Raw genomic sequence first — 19,475 nt, forward strand, 5'->3', positions numbered from 1 at the left:
TGAAGTGAAGTTTGTATGACAAGTAGCTTCATTTGCAAAACACCATTATTGACCACGTGTCATGCCTAAGGTGCACATTAATTGCATGAGTTATTAAGCCGCTCAGACGACTATTTCAATAATTAGTTGCAGCACAGACAGAAACGGAAAGTTTTCTCGCTAATTCATCTCCTTCAACCGACAGTTTAGTGAGTGTAAAATAATCCGCACACAGCTCAGCCGCCACTCAAGGTATCAGCAAGTACAAGGTCTCTACAGCGAGCACAGATTACTGTCAAGAGGCCACACCAAAAGAAAAATATTGAATTTTTCAGTGAATCAATTTGAGGGCCACTATGACCAAATCGGTCTCACTCCAAACTCGTCAAATACCGACAGTTGGTCAGTCTCCATCAGCGTCCGATACCGACGCACGGAGGCGCCCTTTAGCTTCTACATGAGACGCACCGGGCTTTGAAATAACTGATGTAAACACACCTGCTATCATCATTAAAACAGAGAGAGAGGCCACGCAGGGCAGGTGGCTCAAACGAACACGGGACTGTCAGCCAGGAGACCGCTGCTCTTGTCCTAATCGAAACTTAAAAGTGTCGTCAAGCACTCTTCTTTTACCTCCTGACCCCAACTAAGTGGTTTGGTTGCCTTGACCTCAACCTTCCTCTGAAGACGGAAGTTTATTTTGAAAAGCCACTCTGCGTGTAACGATCGAAAACGATGACATCGTCCCTGATAGGTCCAAAACTGACGCTTGAAGCTTGGGGCCACCAACTATTTGACAGAAGTGAGGATGTGACTCATTTTTAAAGATTTACATTTTCAGTGGGAGCCAATGGGCTTCGGTGCAGAATGCCACAAGGGGTAGAGAAGTCAGAAGGTATTACGGGACGGACTAATACTTTATTGGTTCTGCTTGTTACATGAAGCCTTATTCTTTAAACCCTGAAGAGAGATATACAATATCTCCAAAATCATAATAATGGAAACGCACGAACCTGGAAACGCAACGTGTTCATTCACTCCCTCAGGTGTTCAAAGTTCTGAATCAACCCCCCCCCCCCCCCTCCCTCCCCCTTGTTCGTTCAGCTAAAAACCCACAGTGATCGTTTAGATGGAAGAGCCGAGCAAAGGGCGAGACAGCATGAGTCACGCAGGGAGAGAGAGAGAGAGAGAGAGAGAGAGAGAGAGAGAGAGAGAGAGAGAGAGAGAGAGAGAGAGAGAGAGAGAGAGGCATCTAGCTGAAAGAAAAACAGTTATACCTGAGAACAAATGGAAACCCTAGTTCCCTTGAGGGCTAATTTGCACACACACACACACACAAACACACACACACACACACACACACACACACTTAGAAATATAAACCCACACACACACACACAGAACACTACAAAGCAAGAGACTGATATGGAAATGAGAATGACAGCGTTCCACCTTAAAAAACAAAAACAAGGTAACCTCTAACTACAAACTAAAATGTAAACAGATGTCTTTGAATGCCTCTTTCTTCACACACACACACACACACACACACACACACACACACACACACACACACACACACACTTAGAAATATAAACCCACACACACACACACACAAGCACCCAATCAAGCACATCCACAGCGCTCATCGTATTCAATGCACACGCGCAAAATCACGAATACCACCTTAAATAACAACGCTGCAAGGTGAATTGAGTGAGCTAACACGCACGCTCACACACCCTTCAGTACAATATCAACACAAGATAGCGAGGGAAATGGAACACACACACACACACACACACACGCCCTCTCACGCAGCATATCTGCATGCTAAAACACACACACACACACACACACCTTTAAGTCGACCGATACACACCCATATTAACGCAGTCCAACGCCACACACACGCGTGTAAACACTCTCCCAACCCGCCTCCGCTTCTGCCTCCACGCCTTTCCCACCCACTCAAACACACAGACACACTCTCGCCCACACACACACACACACACACACTCCATCCATCCATGCATCCAATCCCCCCCCCTCTCTCTCCCTCTTTCTTTATAGCCTCCCTCTCCATCCACCCTTACCTTGCAGCAGGCTCTGGAGGTTGAGCTGCGCCTGCTGGTGCAGCTCCTCGACACACTCCGGCCTGCTCCACGAGCCGAACACGTTCACGCTCTGTTGCCATGGAGACCTGAAGTGGGCCGCACCACCGATGCCGCCGCCGCCGCTGCTGCTGCTTCCTCCTCCTCCTCCTCCTCCTCCTCCTCCTCCACCGCCGCCGCCGCTGCTGATGCTGTGGTTGCCGTCGCCGTGGATGCTGCTGCTGCCGCCGCGCTTGCCGCTCTCCGCCTCTAGACCGCTGGTGGCTGGAGGACAGAGAGGGAGGGAGGGAGGGAGAGAGAGAGGGAGGGAATAAATGTTGGGAAGAAGTGATGGATGGGAGGGGAGGAGAAAGGGGAATAAGGACGGGAAATAAGATTATTGAAAGGAAGGAAAAGGAGGGAGAGAAGGGGAAGAAGAAAGGACAAGAAGAGGGTGACAGGGAAGAGCGATAGATAGGGGGAGAAAGGGGGGAGAGAGGAGATTAAAGATGAAGGCGGGAAAGGAGTGAAAGAGGGGGAGAGAAGAAAAGGGGAAATGAGGGGGGACAAAAGAGAGGGATGAGAGGATGTGAAAGTAGATGAGGCAGAGAGGAAATAGAGGAGAAAAGAAGGGATGGAGGGAGGAGGAAGAGAAACCACACGTAAATAAAAATATATGAATTTGCATAACTAATACCCGGAGACGCAGATTACATAACGCAATGTGTTGTCAGGGAGAACAAGGACCGAGGAAGAAAGGAAGGAGGGAAGGAGGGAAGGATAGAGGGTGTGTGGGGGGGACGGGAAAAAAAGAAAAAGAAACAGGGATTAGGGAGAAAACGAAGGAGGAGAGGTAGAGAACAGATTTGGAGGAGACACAGAGAGAGGGAGCGCTTAATTAGGAGGGAAGAAGAATGGGAGGAGAGCGAGAGGGAGAGGGAGGAAGGGAGAGGAGAAGGAGGGATTAGGGCAGGGAGGTATGAGAGAGAGGAAAAAAGACAAATTGTGATTGTAGCATTAGGGAGAGAAAGAAGAACAAGGTCGGGAGGAGGAGGGAAAGAGGGATGACATTTAAAAGGGAGGAGAACGGAGGGATGGAGGCAGAAAGGGGGGAGTAAAGAGGCTGAAAACAGCTCCCCCCCCATCAAAACAGACAATCACAACAAATCACTCGGAGCGATATCACAAATGGCCATCCATGAATGAAGGCGTCGCTGTGAATCGGTGTTGACTGAATAATTTGAACACATCCAGCAGCCGATAAAACACGACGAGCGAATGCAGAGCGGTCGATCTGAGCTCGTCGAACGGCTTCAAAAAGAAACGCCACAAACTTTCTGTGAGAACAAAGTCACTGAAATCATCATCTATTATTAGTTCATGATGGTCTACACGAGGCAGTAAGTCACAGAAGCATTACTGCAAACGTGAGGTGAGAATCTGTCCAGTAGGAATGAACAATTCTGCAAAATAACTAACAATGAGACATTAGCTTCTTTTGAGCTTCAACTGCAGAAACATATGTCTCCTAAGATGATTATTCCCACGATAAAACTTGGATAAGTAAAGCGAAAGATCATCAGCATATAGATTAAATATCAGTTGTGGGTCTGAGACGCGATACAGATGTTCCCCGGCCATGCAACACTCCAGACTCTGACCTTCGATCACACGTTCATGACACGCTGCTTCCTGCTCTGATCATTGGACCCCAAACGAAACATAACTTCTAGGGAAACTCGAAAGCCTTTTTGTATCGGACTCGGTATGGAAACTCTGACTTGCATTACCTCTGATTAGATAAAGACGCTAAATCTAATTGAGGGGTTAATTAATCGGCGGTCAGTACAGGAAGTGGCTGAAATATTGAGGAACCAAGACACACACAACAGCATGTTCCTACTAAAGAGTCACGCACCAAATAAGATAAACAACCAGGATACTAATGTGCATTTCACTCAATCAACATCCATACCAATAAAAAAAGACTGAAACTCTCAGGCCTCAATTTAATTTCTCAATATTTCAATAATATATGATCCTCTAAAGTACTTCGTAGAACATCGGTGGAAAAACAACTCACAGTGAGACAGATCCCTGTTACAGAAATGTCACTTTGTCCATGTCAGAGTGTTCCTGACGCACCAACTACTCAATAAACTGCTTTGGTTGAGCTCCTCAGATAAACACCAAAAACCTCTGTGTGGTGGGGGGGGGGGAAATGTGCAGAAAGTATTTCTTGATTTGAAGTTGAAAAAAAGAGTTTTAATATTTAAAGAACACTCAGTTCCCGGCAGACAGACGCATACAGTGATTCCGCAGCGAATCCACCGGCACTATCGTGTCTTGTTTGCTCTGAAGCAGCCGTCTCTCCTCACAAACCCAGCCGTTACTGTACGGAATCACGATTTCACCCTCCCAGCTACCGGCTTCATCTTCCCTTAAGCTGCTTTCACACAAAAGAGTGGCTGTTTGCGATACAGAGTTGCACATCAGTTAGCATCAGAAGAGAACAAAGGCAATCGTGCATGATTTATAAGGTACTGTAGAACAGACATATAATCTCACCATGGAGGCTCTGCCGTTTCATTTTGGAGCCTTAAATACATTTATTTTGACTTAAATCGGGTGCACTTTCTTCTGCATTGTTTCTCTCTGAAGCTAATCTGTGTTTACTGGATGTATGTATTGTGTTGTGAGCCTTGCTGCGAGCTAAATATCCCATTAGGGAACTTGAGTTTGAAGCGGAGGCTCATCCAGCAGATTATACACAGTTTTTTTATGTTCTGTCTGTAGAATTTTAAGCAAGGGAAAAAACTTTTTGCACTTGCTTTGTTGTATTTTTTGGGACAATTTCTTTGCGTCCGTTAGGCAACAATAACTTCCAACATACGGCCAAAAATCATTATGAGCTGCTGTTGTTATTAACTAAATACGTACTTACACAAAATTAAAACAAACTGTAGTAATTATGACGGGAACGACGAAGTCGGTGAGGTAGCCGCGGACGGAGGAGGTAAGGTGTATAAATGGGTCGAACAAACACAGGACTTTCACCAAGGAGACAGCTGTTCATGTCCCTGAGTGAAAGCTAACTTAAGTTGATAACATTAGAAATGGGTGCACCAGAAATTTTGGAGTTTGGTCCTTTTTGTCAGATGCTGGCTCACGCTTGAGCATTTTAAGTAAATTGTGTAATATAATAAATCCTTACATTGTGTTACGAGCTTTGCAAGTTTCAAATTTTCGAAAGGTTGCACCTCGATTGTGGCTACTGGAGATCTCGTCTCCTAACCTTTGCAACCTACAGTAGGCGGGGGAACGAGAAATACTTCAACCACTGAGAGATATTTTCTCTCTAAGAGATGTGATGTGGTGTTTAAGTGCTCACTGGGAACATCTTTTCAAATCGCCAGCTTCCTTTTTTCTCATTGTCTACAATATAAAAAAAGATGCACTCTTCAGATCGCTCAGAGCGAAGGACGTACCTAAACTGGGAACTGAAAAAAATAAAATGTTCCAGCCTTCACAAAAGCAAAGCACGTCAGGTTTTCTGTACAAACAAATAGTGGAGCCTAAGGTGTTCAATTCCAGAGTAAATGTTTCAATACAGGATGTCAAGACACTGAATTATGGAGGTAGACTAAATTAGTTTTGCAACCTTTTATTAGTGCTTGTTTGTTTATTTTTTGATGGATATTTACAACTAATTAATGTCAGAGTCATTTGTAACAAAGCCTGAAGTTGCTCTTTAATTAACGTGATTCGGGATACTACGCTTTGGCACCAAACTTCCCAAAAGACACAGTTGAAAACATCTGGAAATGTGTTGTGTTAATTGTACCAACACACGGTTGCAAACTAAAAATGGTTTCTTTAAAAAGTTACAGGTAATATATAGCTTAAATATCAGCCGTTCACAGCTGCTCGATCAATTATGGAGTTTTTAAAATATGCGGGATTTTAAAAAGTTAAATATATGATTTTGTGTGGGTGAGAGTGTGCATTTGTGCGAGTTAGGTAATACGTGCTTATGTCTTAGAAGCCTCAGGAGTTTCTGAAAATGTGGCACAAATTACACACAATCCAGAGAGAGAGGGGAGATAAGGAGGGACCGCTAACTACCGTACTGTCGTACCATTGAGACGTCGCTGTATCTGTGTCGCTAAGAATCGCTCACTGTTCTCACTGCACATCGACAAAGCGAGGAGTCGTCGTCTATCCAACAAGGTTTTTCACAGACTGGAAGCCTCGCGGGAGTCAGGCTCGAGTCCAATGCACACCACCGCTGCTGCAGCGCAAAGGCAGATCATACAGCGCCATTGGAAACCAATTTTAAAGCTCCACAAAGCTGGATGTAAGCAAAACAGGAAAAGTAAAATGGCAGGACTGTTGACGTTGAGTCGTACAGCTCCATGTCTAAGCTAAGACATAAAAAGAAGACATGCTGGCAGAAGACCGTAAAAGAAGACAGCCTGTCACTTCATAAGAAGAGAAAATTCAAAGTACAGTGGCCATGATGTGTCAATCAGGGAGCAGGTTCTGAGGATATATGCTGCTTTTGAGTGGTATGATGCTAGAAAATAGGACATTGGTATAAAGTTTCACACCACTGACGACTGAGGGCTTCATGACTGTAAAATACTCATAGAAATGTGTTGAGCAATTCAAAATGATCTTGTTTTGCTCTCTCGAGACAAAGGGCAATGACGACAATTGGCTCTGCTGGCGAGCTAACATTAGCTAGTTAGCTATATTAGCAAAAATGGTCACAACCCACCTATTTTTTTTACAAGTTATCATGACAGATGTAGAGCCTAATGTTTGTAAATGTCAAGAAAATACTAGACACATAAGAAAATAACTGACTCACAGTCTGAACAGTGTTGACAGAAGCTAAAACTCTAGCTGACTTAGCTCTGAGCAGCTTGCTAACGCCAGTTAGCCTAGCCTCTCTGTCAGCTAAAATGATAACACACACTTTGCTACTTTGGCTGATCGGGGGATTATTTGACTAATAGAGGTGTAACAAAATGACTATCAGGCCAGGGCTGTTCGACGAAAGTTTACATTTAATAAAGTACCTCCAGAGGGAATTGAACCCTAAACCAGCACAGCTGATTGCACCGACTAAAGACCAAATATTATTAGTTGTATGTTTTCAGTGAAAAATAGTTAAATAAATTGCTTTCTCTGCTTCCTAAACGAGAAGCCAATGTTGTTATTGCTGTTTTTAAATCAGGTAGCTATTGTTGTGTGTTTTGGTTTTGTCTTCACCGTCTCAGCGTCTGAGAGGAATTTTCTAAACATACTTTCAAACCTGATGGACCAGTTTGTTTTGACGGATACGAGAGAGTCTTCGGGGGACGATTTGTTTCCTTTGAGGTTAACAATTAATTCTTGATTTTAAGTTGAGCAGCAGCCGTACACACACACACACACACACACACACATATATACACACACAGAGCACGCTCAGTCCTCCTCACTCTTCCTCCCTTATGTAACCGCGGTGACATGAAAAGGAGGGAAGATGGAGGGATTGGATGGAGGAGACACACAAGCTGCTGGGCATCACTGGGCAGATTTAGGAAGAGGAGAAGAAAGAAAAGTAATCTCCACAGTCCTTTTGAGTAAATGGAAGAGACGGTTCTGGAGAGAAGAGCATTACAGTGACAGGATGGAAGGATTTAAAAAGAAATATACGTCTTTATCAGTAAGAAAGTGATGATTCATGATTCAGGTAGATGTGACATATTCTTCTTTAACCTGAAGTATAATTTTCCAGCTGTTAAGTAAATAAAGTAAAGAATCATTCTTGGACAATAAGTGATGCTCATCAAGCAAACACTACAAATCCAAAACACGAGGAAGCATCTCGCCCTCAAATTCACCGTCAACACAGCAGCATTTACAAACTGCAATGTAGACAGGTTGTACAGCAATGTAGTACATATACTGCAATGAGAATTCAGAATAACTCTATAGAAACAGACCATCTTCTCTCTGATGGTCTGTTTACTGATGGAGGTCTGATAGAGGACCAGGACTCCACTGAGACTGGTTCAGGACCAGTTTAAAGTTCTTCACAGTCACTTTAAGTAGAAGATGTGAGGGGATCCAGTGCAGTAGAATATGTACAGTACCAGTAATACCAGTGGTACGAGTAGCTAGAGATGATAATGAATCATTACTGGCACCAGTGACAAAACAAGCCGGTGCACCCACTGACCTTCTCCATCATTAAAGCTTTACTTCCAGCTGACACGGAGAAAACACAGGAGTGATACTTGCACTGCTCCCACTCTCACAACAGGGAGAGAGATGCCACACAAAAACCAGTTTCACACCTACTCTTTAGTGACACACATTCCCACATGCATCAGCGAGGTGTTGCATGAAAGTTATTTCTCTCTCTGAGGCCTATTACTAATCCGTTCCCCTCTGTGTGCGTCGGAGTGTCCGCAGGGGATGGACGCAGATTTAGACAAGCTGTTATCACCGAACACACACACACACACATACACACTTTATCCCCCCCACACACACACACACACACAGGCGTAAAACTCATATTTTTATAGTTTTTGTCACCCACGTACTCGCGCAGGTTTCGTGTTTGCGTGGTACAAATACATCCGTGTATCTTTCACACACTTGTGAGGAAAGGTAATGCGGTTGCTACGAGGAGCTATAGCGCCAAGTAGTGACCTGTGTGTGTGTGTGTGTGTGTGTGTGTGTGTGTGTGTGTGTGTGTGTGTGTGTGTGTGTGTGTGTGTGTGTGTTTGTGAATGACAGGCTTATGAGCCACATTAGCCCAATGCTCAGCAGACTCGTTTATGTTTGCCTTAAATAATGCTGTCACTGCCCTATAAAAAAAAAGCCGGCTAAAATAAAGTGTGTGTGTGTGTGTGTGTGTGTGTGTGTGTGTGGGCCGCGCAGTAAACTAGATTTATCGGCCACACTGAGACCCAAACGGAACATTAGCCGTCCTTGTGGGCGTCGTTATCGAAATGAAGCAGGCGTCCTGAGCAGAGACATCATCCGCGCTGACCTTTGTTGTTCGACGCAGATGATATAACGGACCTCCGAGTCGCTTTGCTGTGAATGTCATGAAGCGCCACAGATAAAAAAAACTGTGTGAAAGTAATTGCTAAGAAAAAAAATGTATTTACTCTTTTTGGGTATCAAAAAACCTGGTGCTACACTAAACACTTGTGTGCATGTTGGCAAAAAATATTAAAATTTTACCACTAAATACCCCATTTACTCATGAGATCTGTAACTGAATACATTATCTATATGAATCTACTCTAAATACACGTTTGGTCCAATATTTACTGGTGTTTTAGCCTTAGTTTAGTCCAATATTTACTGGTGTTTTAGCCTTAGTTTAGTCCAATATTTACTGGTGTTTTGGTCTTATCTTAGTGAAATATTAACTGCTTTTCATCTCTGGTTTATTGCATTATTTACTTGTGTTTATGAAAATTCTAAAAACGGTTCTACTGATCATCAAGGCCTCTTTTGCCTCATATTCTTTCATTTCAGGGATATTCTCTGATTTAGAAAACAATTTGTTTTTTTACCCTTTCACTTTTTACGATGCAGATATTTCTTAGTGAAATATGGAAAACATGTTCCTTAAATCCCTCTGCAGGAGAGTCCCAGCTGTGACAGATGGCGATATCAGAGTTGTTTTAAGGAGACTTGCTAATTAATGCGCCGAGTGGTCTGGACACGGGAATGAATGTTCCCTCAGAGCATCAGTTTCACTGTAAGTGGACACATTGGGGTAAATTTGAGTGTGTGCATGTTCATATGTTACACATCTTTGTCACTAAGAGGATCTGTGTGTTCATGGCCTTCATGCAGCCAGAGGCCTCTCTGCAGCTCAGTGCTGCCCCCTGCAGGAGGAGCCGGCGTAAAAACACAGACAGGAACCACAAACTGTAGTTTGAATGTTCTCATGTTTGTAACATAGAGTATAAAACAAAAGGCACAATTTGCAAGCACACTGACACGCAATCAAGTTTTTGTAGAGTTACATCTTCAGGAAGCAGGAACTGGAGCTGAGAGCCAAACGCATGGTACGGAAGGCAGAATGTAACATTTCATGCGAATTGTTGGCAATAAGAATGTAAAGAAGAGCTTCTTCTTATCTTTGCACGGCTTATCCTATAATCTTTCCTTTTTTTACAACAAAAAAAAAGCTGCTAAATCAATTTTCTGCTGAAACAGCACAATTTGTGTGTGTGTGTTTTACCGTAAATGCCCTCGAATATGAAACCAAGCCAAAAACTCTGCCAACGCAAATCTGATTTTAGAGTTGAATTAGCTTGAAAAAAAAAGCACAATACTTGTAAATATGTTATTAAATGCATTTAACGGCGTTAAATATAAAGATTTGTTTTCTCAGACGGCATCTCGAGCAATCGAAGACAAATGCAATCACACACACACACACACACACACACACACACCACTAAAAGGGTGTCCTGGCTGTCTGCAGTTATTAGAACCTGGAAGTAATTTATAGTGACATGAGCCACAATTCATCCTCGCCCTCCTTCCTTTCACTTGTTTATCCTCCTCATCCCTCTTTCTCTGAATCACTCTCCCTCCTCTTCCTCTCTCTCTCTATGTCTCGCTTGACTTCATCCTTTATTCACCAAATCACCCTGAGTTCCCTCCTTTTCCTCTTCTTTCTCTGTCGCCGCTCACTTCTTCCCCAGAGCTCTCCATCCACTCTGCTTCTGTCATATCTCCTTCATTACACACACACACACACAATATGGGAGACAAACCAGAGGGTGGAGTAATGGATTTGAAGGTAATGAGGAGGTGTGTGTGTGTGTGTGTGTGTGTGTGTGTGTGTGTGTGTCGGTCGGGGGCCTAATTGAAGAGCTGGATGCGTTCAGTCATGTTTGCTAACAGGAACAAAGATCCAATTTTATGCTGATTACTGACGCAGAGATTTGCGTCATTTTGATTCTGGTGGTGAGTCGGACGAGGAGATAGTTAACGTGACTCACTGCTGGCAACACACACACACACACACACACACACGTCCTGCTTTCAGCACTTTTGGGGACATAACATTGACTTACATTCATTTCCTGGAGACTCCAACTTTAACCACTACCAGCCTCATCCTAACCTTAACCTAAACCTTAACCGTAAACACCGACACACACACACACAACCACAGACTTAAGCATGAATGAAAAGCATTTCAGTCACTCCACAGACTCATTTACATGTCTTGTTTAATCGTGTGTGTTAAATAAATTGTACAGATGATCTATGGAATTTCCAATATATTTGACCCCATTGAATATACATTTTTCTGGCACATTTTTCTGCCTTGCAACCAGAATTGTATTGTTTTAATTGCAACGTGGGCTCTGACGCAGCGAATAGACCTTTTTCCGTATTTGTGGCAAGGTGAACCTTTCCAGCCTGTTAATGCGTTCAGTAGAAAATGAATGATTCAGAACAGTTAACTGTGTGGTCGGGGACGGATGACATGACTCACCAATATGCAGGATTTAACAAAAGGCTGATATAAAATGGTGTAATTGTAGAAACATGCAGCTGTTGTTCAGCCTGAGGAAGCGTCATTGATGCAATCTAGTTGATCAATATCGAAGTTTAAACCCCAACTGATTGTGATCTATTTCATTTGACTCCACCTCTCTCGAGTTCCAACATTGCCACATGCAGCACTTATGAATTACCACAAAATGAAGTTAGTCGTTGTGTCATGTGACTTGATGCTGGACAATGAATCCCAGCACATATGAACACTTTTCACAGCGCAACCTCTCACTCAACTACTCCCTTGCGCAAGGCATTTAAAGCACGAGTGGACTTAATGGATGCAGAGCAAAGTGCAAAGCAAGCTGTTGTGTATTCTCACACACATACGCACGTCGCTCCTGCATGAATAGCAGTTTAAATACAGTAAACAAATCCAGATTGTTTAACGGTGCTGATATGCCAGGAATGTGGTGGAGAACCACAATGATCTAATATGCAATACTGCCAATGACTGAGTCACAATCGTAACAAAAATAAAAGCTTCAATCAGCTGTAAAAGATGATTTCCGAGAATTAAGATGAAAGAAAAAGCCTCCTAATCTTTGGTGTCATTCATTTTCTGGAGACGCACCGGCGGCTGTGTACGAGCAGCCGTGTTATTTAAGCTTCCCGACTCAAATATGTTATGTTATAATCTTGCATCATTAAAGTGGAAAAAGAGGTCAGCCGCGGATACGTTGTGCTTTGCAGGCATGAAGAGTGTTTGAAGGTACCACGAGGAGCGTTTAATAACAACACGTCCATGCTGAGGTACTGGTATTAATAGCAGAAATAAATGAGATGATCACTTTGAGCCAAACAGGCCAGACTTTGTGGGAAATCTGCTGGATTAAAACTAAGAGGCTGGATGTATTAACTATTTTCGCGCTTGTGTAAACAACTTAATCACAAACTCATTGGTTGTATAGATATGAATGATATACCATAAAAGTCACACCCACAATGCATGGTCGACGACACGGGCTCCATGTTTTAAAGATGGGTCGGGTTGAGAGGTTTAACAGTTTGTATGATATCTTACAAAAAATGACTCCTCATTTTTTGTGCGTTTTCCTACTAAATTCTAGAAACACGTGTTGATTTCTACTTGTTACACGTCTACACACAACACAAGTTAGTTCGGTTTAGACAACAAAACTACTTAGTTGGGTTCAGGCAACAAAACTACTTAGTTAGGTTGAGACAACAAAACTACTTAGTTAGGTTGAGACAACAAAACTACTTAGTTAGGTTGAGACAACAACACTACTTAGTTAGGTTGAGACAACAAAACTACTTAGTTAGGTTCAGGCAACAAAACTTCTGAGTTAGGTTCAGGCAACAAAACATTTACAGTTCATTATGAAACTGCCGGGCCTACATACTGTAGACTTTAGGTACTTAATAAGAAACACTGGATTATAAAGGAAAATAAGAACCGTGAGAGTTTTCCTTTTACATGGCGCAGCAAAAACGTTGCAGCATGACCTGTTTGAGTATGCCGACTTTTGAGACTATTGCGCATCGGATTATCGATGCTGAAAGAACATATTGTGCAGCACTACTCTGTAACTTCAACACACTCCACTAACTCATGTCCAGAATGTTAGGACGGACTGTGTGTCACCATAACGACTGCAACTGTAAATCCAGACACCAAACACACACACACACACACACACACACACACACACACACATACACACACACACACACACACACAGTCACTGATTATTTATCACAGTGATTGATAATACACACATACTGCAGATATCATTCGGCAGGGCCGCTGAGGGTGACTCAGCTACTTCTACCAGAGGTGAGGGAGTTTGTGTGTGTGTGTGTGTGTGTGTGTGTGTGTGTGTGTGTGTGTGTGTATGTATACATGAGGAACTATAGGAGGGTTTGTATATCTGTGTATGAGTCCCGCCTTTCGCCCCAGAGGAAAAAGACTGCGGCAAACAGACAGGAAGTGATGTCACAGGTCTACCAAGGTCATTGGCTATACCCGTTCCTGTTCGCAACCCTGCCCACCACACACACACACACACACACACACACACACACACACACACACACACACACACGCACGCACACACACACACACACACACAGAGTCTCTCCCTTCCTGCCAAGGTCTTCTCTCCAGGTCTTCTCTTTTGACCCCATCGGCAGAGGTCAGTGCGCACTCTTCCTGCTGTAGTCCATCAATCTCCGTTTATCGCTTTACCTCACACACACACACACACACACACACACACACACGCACCCACGCTGACCCTGTAGCAAATACACATGCCCAGTATACACTGGGACACAGATGGTCCAAGGTGTTCTGTACACACACACACACACACACACACACACACACAATCAGAACAGCTGTCAACTCCTATCCAAGCAAAGAAACATCTGCACAGAGTTTCAAAATAAGAGTTTAAAAAGACAGAAAATGCTAATGTTAAATGAACATGTGACAACGAATCTAAGTGAATCACATTTTCCCACGGAGACGGTGTCTCTTAAATGCCACACAACTAAACAGGGGAGCGCTTAACGCAGCGACCAGCCTTCCCGAGTCGTACGTGCTGGTTCGTCTTTGCTTAACAAGTACATGATGTCGCTTTAACATTTCATGCTGAACAACAAATCATGATGCATTTAATATTGGATGCTGTAAACTGCAACAACCGGCAGCGAGGACAACTCACGCTGCTCCAGCAAGAAGAGATCTCCCGCTGCAATGTTTCATTTCCACAAAACACTCATATTTTAGTATTTTTAGCATTTACGAGGGTTTTCTACACTGTGGGCCTTCTTGTGTTGAGTCTGAGTTATGAACTTTCCCACCAGGTCAGACATGCAGTGGTTGATTTCCACGGCAAACAGCTGGATAACAGATGTGGACACTCATTCATTCGTACTTGTAAACCTCTTATATGACAAGAGAAAGGGACAAGAAGCCTAGTAGGAAACATGAGAGATGATGATGGCCTCCCCGGCGAGCATCTTTGAACAGATCACATATAGTAACGTATCCTCATACAACGTTTGGATATCTTACAAAAAGTTACTCATTTTTTGTGAGTTTCCCTACAAAAGTCCAGCAACACGTGTCAATTTACTTAGTTCCAGTCCACTCCAGCCCCCCACGTGTGTGTTTTAGAGTTCTTTATATTTCCTCGTTCATGATCATGTGAATAACATATGAATTGATTTTGTGGGATATCTTTGCATCACGGTGCATTATTTTTCGTAGGCATAGCTCTATATACGAATGTTGGATGAGAACAGCCTGCAAACATCGCCTGAGCGCCGAGCTAAAGCCTCTTATCAGGGCTAAAGTCGTGTAGCGTGAACTGGTCATTGGCCAACAGAGCAATCAGGATCCCCCAACAAAAACATATATTATTACAGATTTAAAGCTGCACCAATCAATACTTGCAGCTACACTCAGCTCTTACGGGGGTCATGAGGTTTTGTAGCTCAAAGTTTTAGTTGTCTTCTCTGAGATGTAGAAGAAATACAAAGTAGCATCAAATAAAAACACTCAAGTAAAGTATAAGTACCTCAAATGTGTACTTCAGTACAGCCTTGAATAAATGCACATTTGCCAATTAGATTAATTCCTACGATAATAAACATGTTGCTTTTGGAGCCTCCAGATCCCGAGCTGTACTTCCTGTCCGGCGCACGTTGACAGTTGGCCTCATCTGTCAGAACAGACTACAATCCCCACAGGCACCTTATCGCCAGCTGCCAGGCTCTCGCATTTGTTTTGGCACCACTTCCTGTAGTTGCAGACCGCTTTGATAGAGTTAACCTCGTCTGACAGCACACTATAAAACCCCACCGGTACCCACAGCGACCGATACCAGCTCCCACTGTGACTCACGTCCACAGCACCGCTCATAAAGAATGTGCTTTTCATCCTGCCTCTCATTTCGGATTATTCCCACACTGTGTCAGTGTGTGTGTGTGTGTGTGTGTGTGTGTGTGTGTGTGTGTGTGTGTGTGTGTCTGGACTGCTTAGCGGGTTGATGTTGCACAGACCACCACGACACACAGACACACACACACACACATTGGCCCTGGAGGGCTGTGCTGTCTCAGTCAGATTGCTTCCAGGAGCCATTGTCTCTGAGGAGAATTTGGCAGGAAACATCACTCCATCTACTTCCTGTTCATCTGACAGACGGCTCTAATAAACGCAAGCACCGGAGACGAAACATGACGCTCTGCGATGATCTAATGAGCTTCTAACAGAACAATTCTGACCAGCTTTTTCCTCTTTTTTGTATTCGACACATATCTGAATGCCAAAGATACGGTATGTTTAGGTCATTTAAAAAACAGTCTTTCCATTACATGTTTTTTGAACTTATTCTTAAAAGCAAATGTCAAATTTATAGCACAACAAATAATTGAAACAGAAAGAGACGGATGGAGTCAAAATAAAAATATGTGGTTGGTTCACATTCTCGCTTACACACTCATGAACACACACACACACACACACTAACACACACTAGCTGATGTGGAGCCAAAATACCAGAGGGACAGTGACTCGCAGGTCACAGTCATCATCATTTACAGGCTCGTTTAATATACATTCCCCGTCACACACACACACACACACACACACACACACACACACACACACACACACACACAGTCCATCATGTAAACATTACAGGCACCAGAGATGAACAAATATCAGACTCATGTTTTGGTCTGAGGGACAAAGAGAGGACGTGAGTGTAGAATGTTATATTATACTGTTATTATAACTAAAACATGTCTTTTATCACTAGATTACTTTGTATACTTTCAGAGAACCAATTTATAATCAAAGGGTTTCATATAGAAACTTCTTCTTCTTCTTCACTTCCTTTCATTCCCGCCCTCCTCTCTCACTCCTTCTCACTCCTCAGGCTCACACCATCACTCTATCCATCGCGCGTTGCAGCCGCGGCCGATCCGACAATTGAGGCGCCGCATTTAGAAACTCATCTGCATAAGAACTCGATGAGACTTGATTTCTTTCCCCTTTCATTTTCCTATTACACTGGGCAGCGGTGGAGAGACGGGGCAAGAGAGAGAGAGAGAGAGAGGGAGAGACAGAGAGAGAGAGAGATAATGGGAGAAGCATGCATGTGTGTGAGTGTGTTATCGTGGAACTGAGCATGATGTCTAAGTATGTGAAATACTCTGTGTGTGTGTGTGTGTGTGTGTGTGTGTGTGTGTGTGTGTGTGTGTGTGTGTGTGTGTGTGTGTGTGTGTGTGCTAGCATGTGACTCTGTGTGTGTCAGGGTAAATCTTTCCATGCTGGAGTGTAAAATGGTGGTGTGTGTGTGTGTGTGTGTGTGTGTGTGTGTGTGTGTGCGTGTATATTATAATAATTGCTCTATTGGAAACCATTGTAGCCGAGCACAAAACCACACAGTGACCCAGCCAGAGTCAAAATGCACTTTCAGCAACACAGTCAAACCAATGTATGTGTAGAAAGCAACCAGCACACACACACACACACACACACACACATACAGAAATTACCTCATTTGACCTTGTGGCACTTTAACAGGCGTGTGTGAAGACTGTTGGTGGGCAAAAAGAAAATTAACAAAGTGCAAAGTGTGGTCTCTACTGCATACAAAGAGCCAGTCGCCAGGACAAAATGTTGGCAATGCACGTGTCTGCAAACCACAGATACGTGGAATGGCTTTAAGTTGTTACTTTAAGTTGTTACTTTATATTGTTACTTTACATTGTTCTGTAACATTGTTACATTACATTGTTACGTTATTATTTCACATTGTTACTTTATGTTCTTCGGTTATGTTGTTGCTTCATGTTGTTACGTTGTTGTTACTTTAGGTTATTATGTTGTGTTGTTACCTTACAATGTTATGTTGTTATTTTACATTTTACCGTTACGTTGCTACGATATGATGTTACTTTACGTTGTTCTGTTACGTTGTTCTGTTACATTGTCACTTAACATTGCTTAATGTTCTTCTGTTATGCTGTTATTTAATGCTGTTACATTACGTTGTTACGTTGTTACGTTACGTTGTTAGGTTACATTGTCACTTAACTGATTATGTTATGATGTTCTGTTACGCTGTTATTTTATACTGTTACATTGTTCAGTTACATTGTTACTTAAGGTTGTTGCGTTACGCTGTTGTTTAATGCTGTTACATTACATTGTTACGTTACGTTGTCACGTCATTATTTTGACACAAACCATGATGTTTTTTCTAACCTTAATCAAGTAGTTTTGTTGACAAAAGCTTACCAATCGTTTCACATTGTTATCCCGTAGCATTCTGTGTTTCTGCAAGCATGACACAAGGCTGATATTAAATCATGGAACATTTTTTGGGGGTCAGAAACGTCATTATTTAATGTACGATGCCAACATTTTTTTCTGGCAACTGGGTTGTGATGGTGCACATACACACCAAGCTGGCCATCTAGGTCTACATTCCAAACTTTAAACACGACCATATGTTTATTTTTTGGTGTAAAACCAAATGTGGTTTCAGTTTTGCATTACTTTATTTGAAATTCTAGTGGAGATCTGATCCAAAGATACCAAATGTATAAATTGATCCTTAATGTTTCCATTTGACAGTTTCCATTCAACAGTGCAGTCATGGAGTCTCGTGTTTGAATATTTATAATAATACTGTCACACAGTTTGGAATAAGATTTTTCCAACCATGAAGCAATTTAAAGGGAAACAAAAAGGAGAAACTGATTATTAAGAGGTTAGTTAAGATTTTTTTAAAGCATTTATTTTCATAACAAGACATTGAAAACTTTGGACTGTTTTTTTACTGTATATTTTCAAGAATTTCTGCTTTTTTCATGTTTTTCTTTTTAACATGTACAATTGCTCTGCCTTATGACAAACACCAGGTATTGCAATGCTCCTGCCTCTCAAAGATGTGTGAAACCTCCACACACAGCTATGATGCTCCTGCAATGTGTGACGTTCCAGAACAGAACGCTTTGGCCGTAAAAGTGCCTCAAAAATACCAGAAAACACCAAAGCCACGGCGACAAGAAAACGCATACAACGCTGCATGTTACCTCAGGAACGATGCGGACGAACGGTCACGTTACCCTCGCTAATGTCAAGTGTAACATTCCTGTACTTTTCTTATCGTCAGAAGAAGCTGCCCTCCTCGTTTCAGTACCACTCCGCTCTCTGCTCCAACTTTTCAAAACCCCAACATGAATCCCTTATTTCCCCCCAGTAGAAAATGAACCATGTGTCTCTTACCTGTCCTGGACCAGAAAACCTCCATGTCTGTATTCCTAAACTCTGTCCGGCAGAGAAACTACCATGCACATGTGAACTCGGGAGGGAAAAGTGGAGAAGGAAAGAGGAGGGGAATCAGAGGAGGTGAAACCCGGTGACTCATTCGGGCTACGAGCATGTCGTCTGGCAGAGATATGAGAAGCAGAGGGGGAAAAGAAAGAATGGAGGGCAAGAAAGAAAGAAAGAAAGTGAAGGGAAAGTATGTTCTCTCACGTGGAGTGAGAGGAGAGAAAGGGAGGAAACTGACGGTCCTTCCTCTCTCCTCCTAACACTTCCCCCACTCCTTCCCTTCCCTCCCCTTCAGCTCTTACCTTTAAGGACTCTACAAAGTTGTAAAGAGATGAGTCGGTCGGTCACTGCACCCAATCAGAGACGAGAATGAAAGACCATAAAGGTCAGAGTGTTCGCCTGTTGGTTTGCATGCTTCATGCACAGAGAAGAATTAGGCTCATATCTTTCAATTCAGCAGCACACGACTCATGTCCAGT

General features: G+C 42.9%; 1 protein-coding gene across 1 annotated transcript in view; it reads right to left on the reverse strand.

Annotated features, from left to right (window-relative positions):
- Positions 1 to 19,226, reverse strand: part of nhsl2 (NHS-like 2) — a 58,094-nt gene extending 38,868 nt beyond the window's left edge. The window contains exons 1-2 of the mRNA XM_076092356.1: positions 18,949 to 19,226; positions 2,076 to 2,357 (exon numbers count right to left, since the gene is read on the reverse strand). Of these exons, the coding sequence (XP_075948471.1) occupies positions 2,076 to 2,357; positions 18,949 to 18,973 (307 nt within the window). The 5' untranslated portion in view covers positions 18,974 to 19,226. The remainder of the gene's footprint in view (positions 1 to 2,075; positions 2,358 to 18,948) is intronic.
- Between the last annotated feature and the right edge of the window lie 249 nt (positions 19,227 to 19,475).

This window comes from Anarhichas minor, unplaced genomic scaffold (assembly GCF_050575085.1).
Source record: "Anarhichas minor isolate MPS153535 unplaced genomic scaffold, ASM5057508v1 ptg000016l, whole genome shotgun sequence".
Lineage (NCBI taxonomy): Eukaryota > Metazoa > Chordata > Actinopteri > Perciformes > Anarhichadidae > Anarhichas > Anarhichas minor.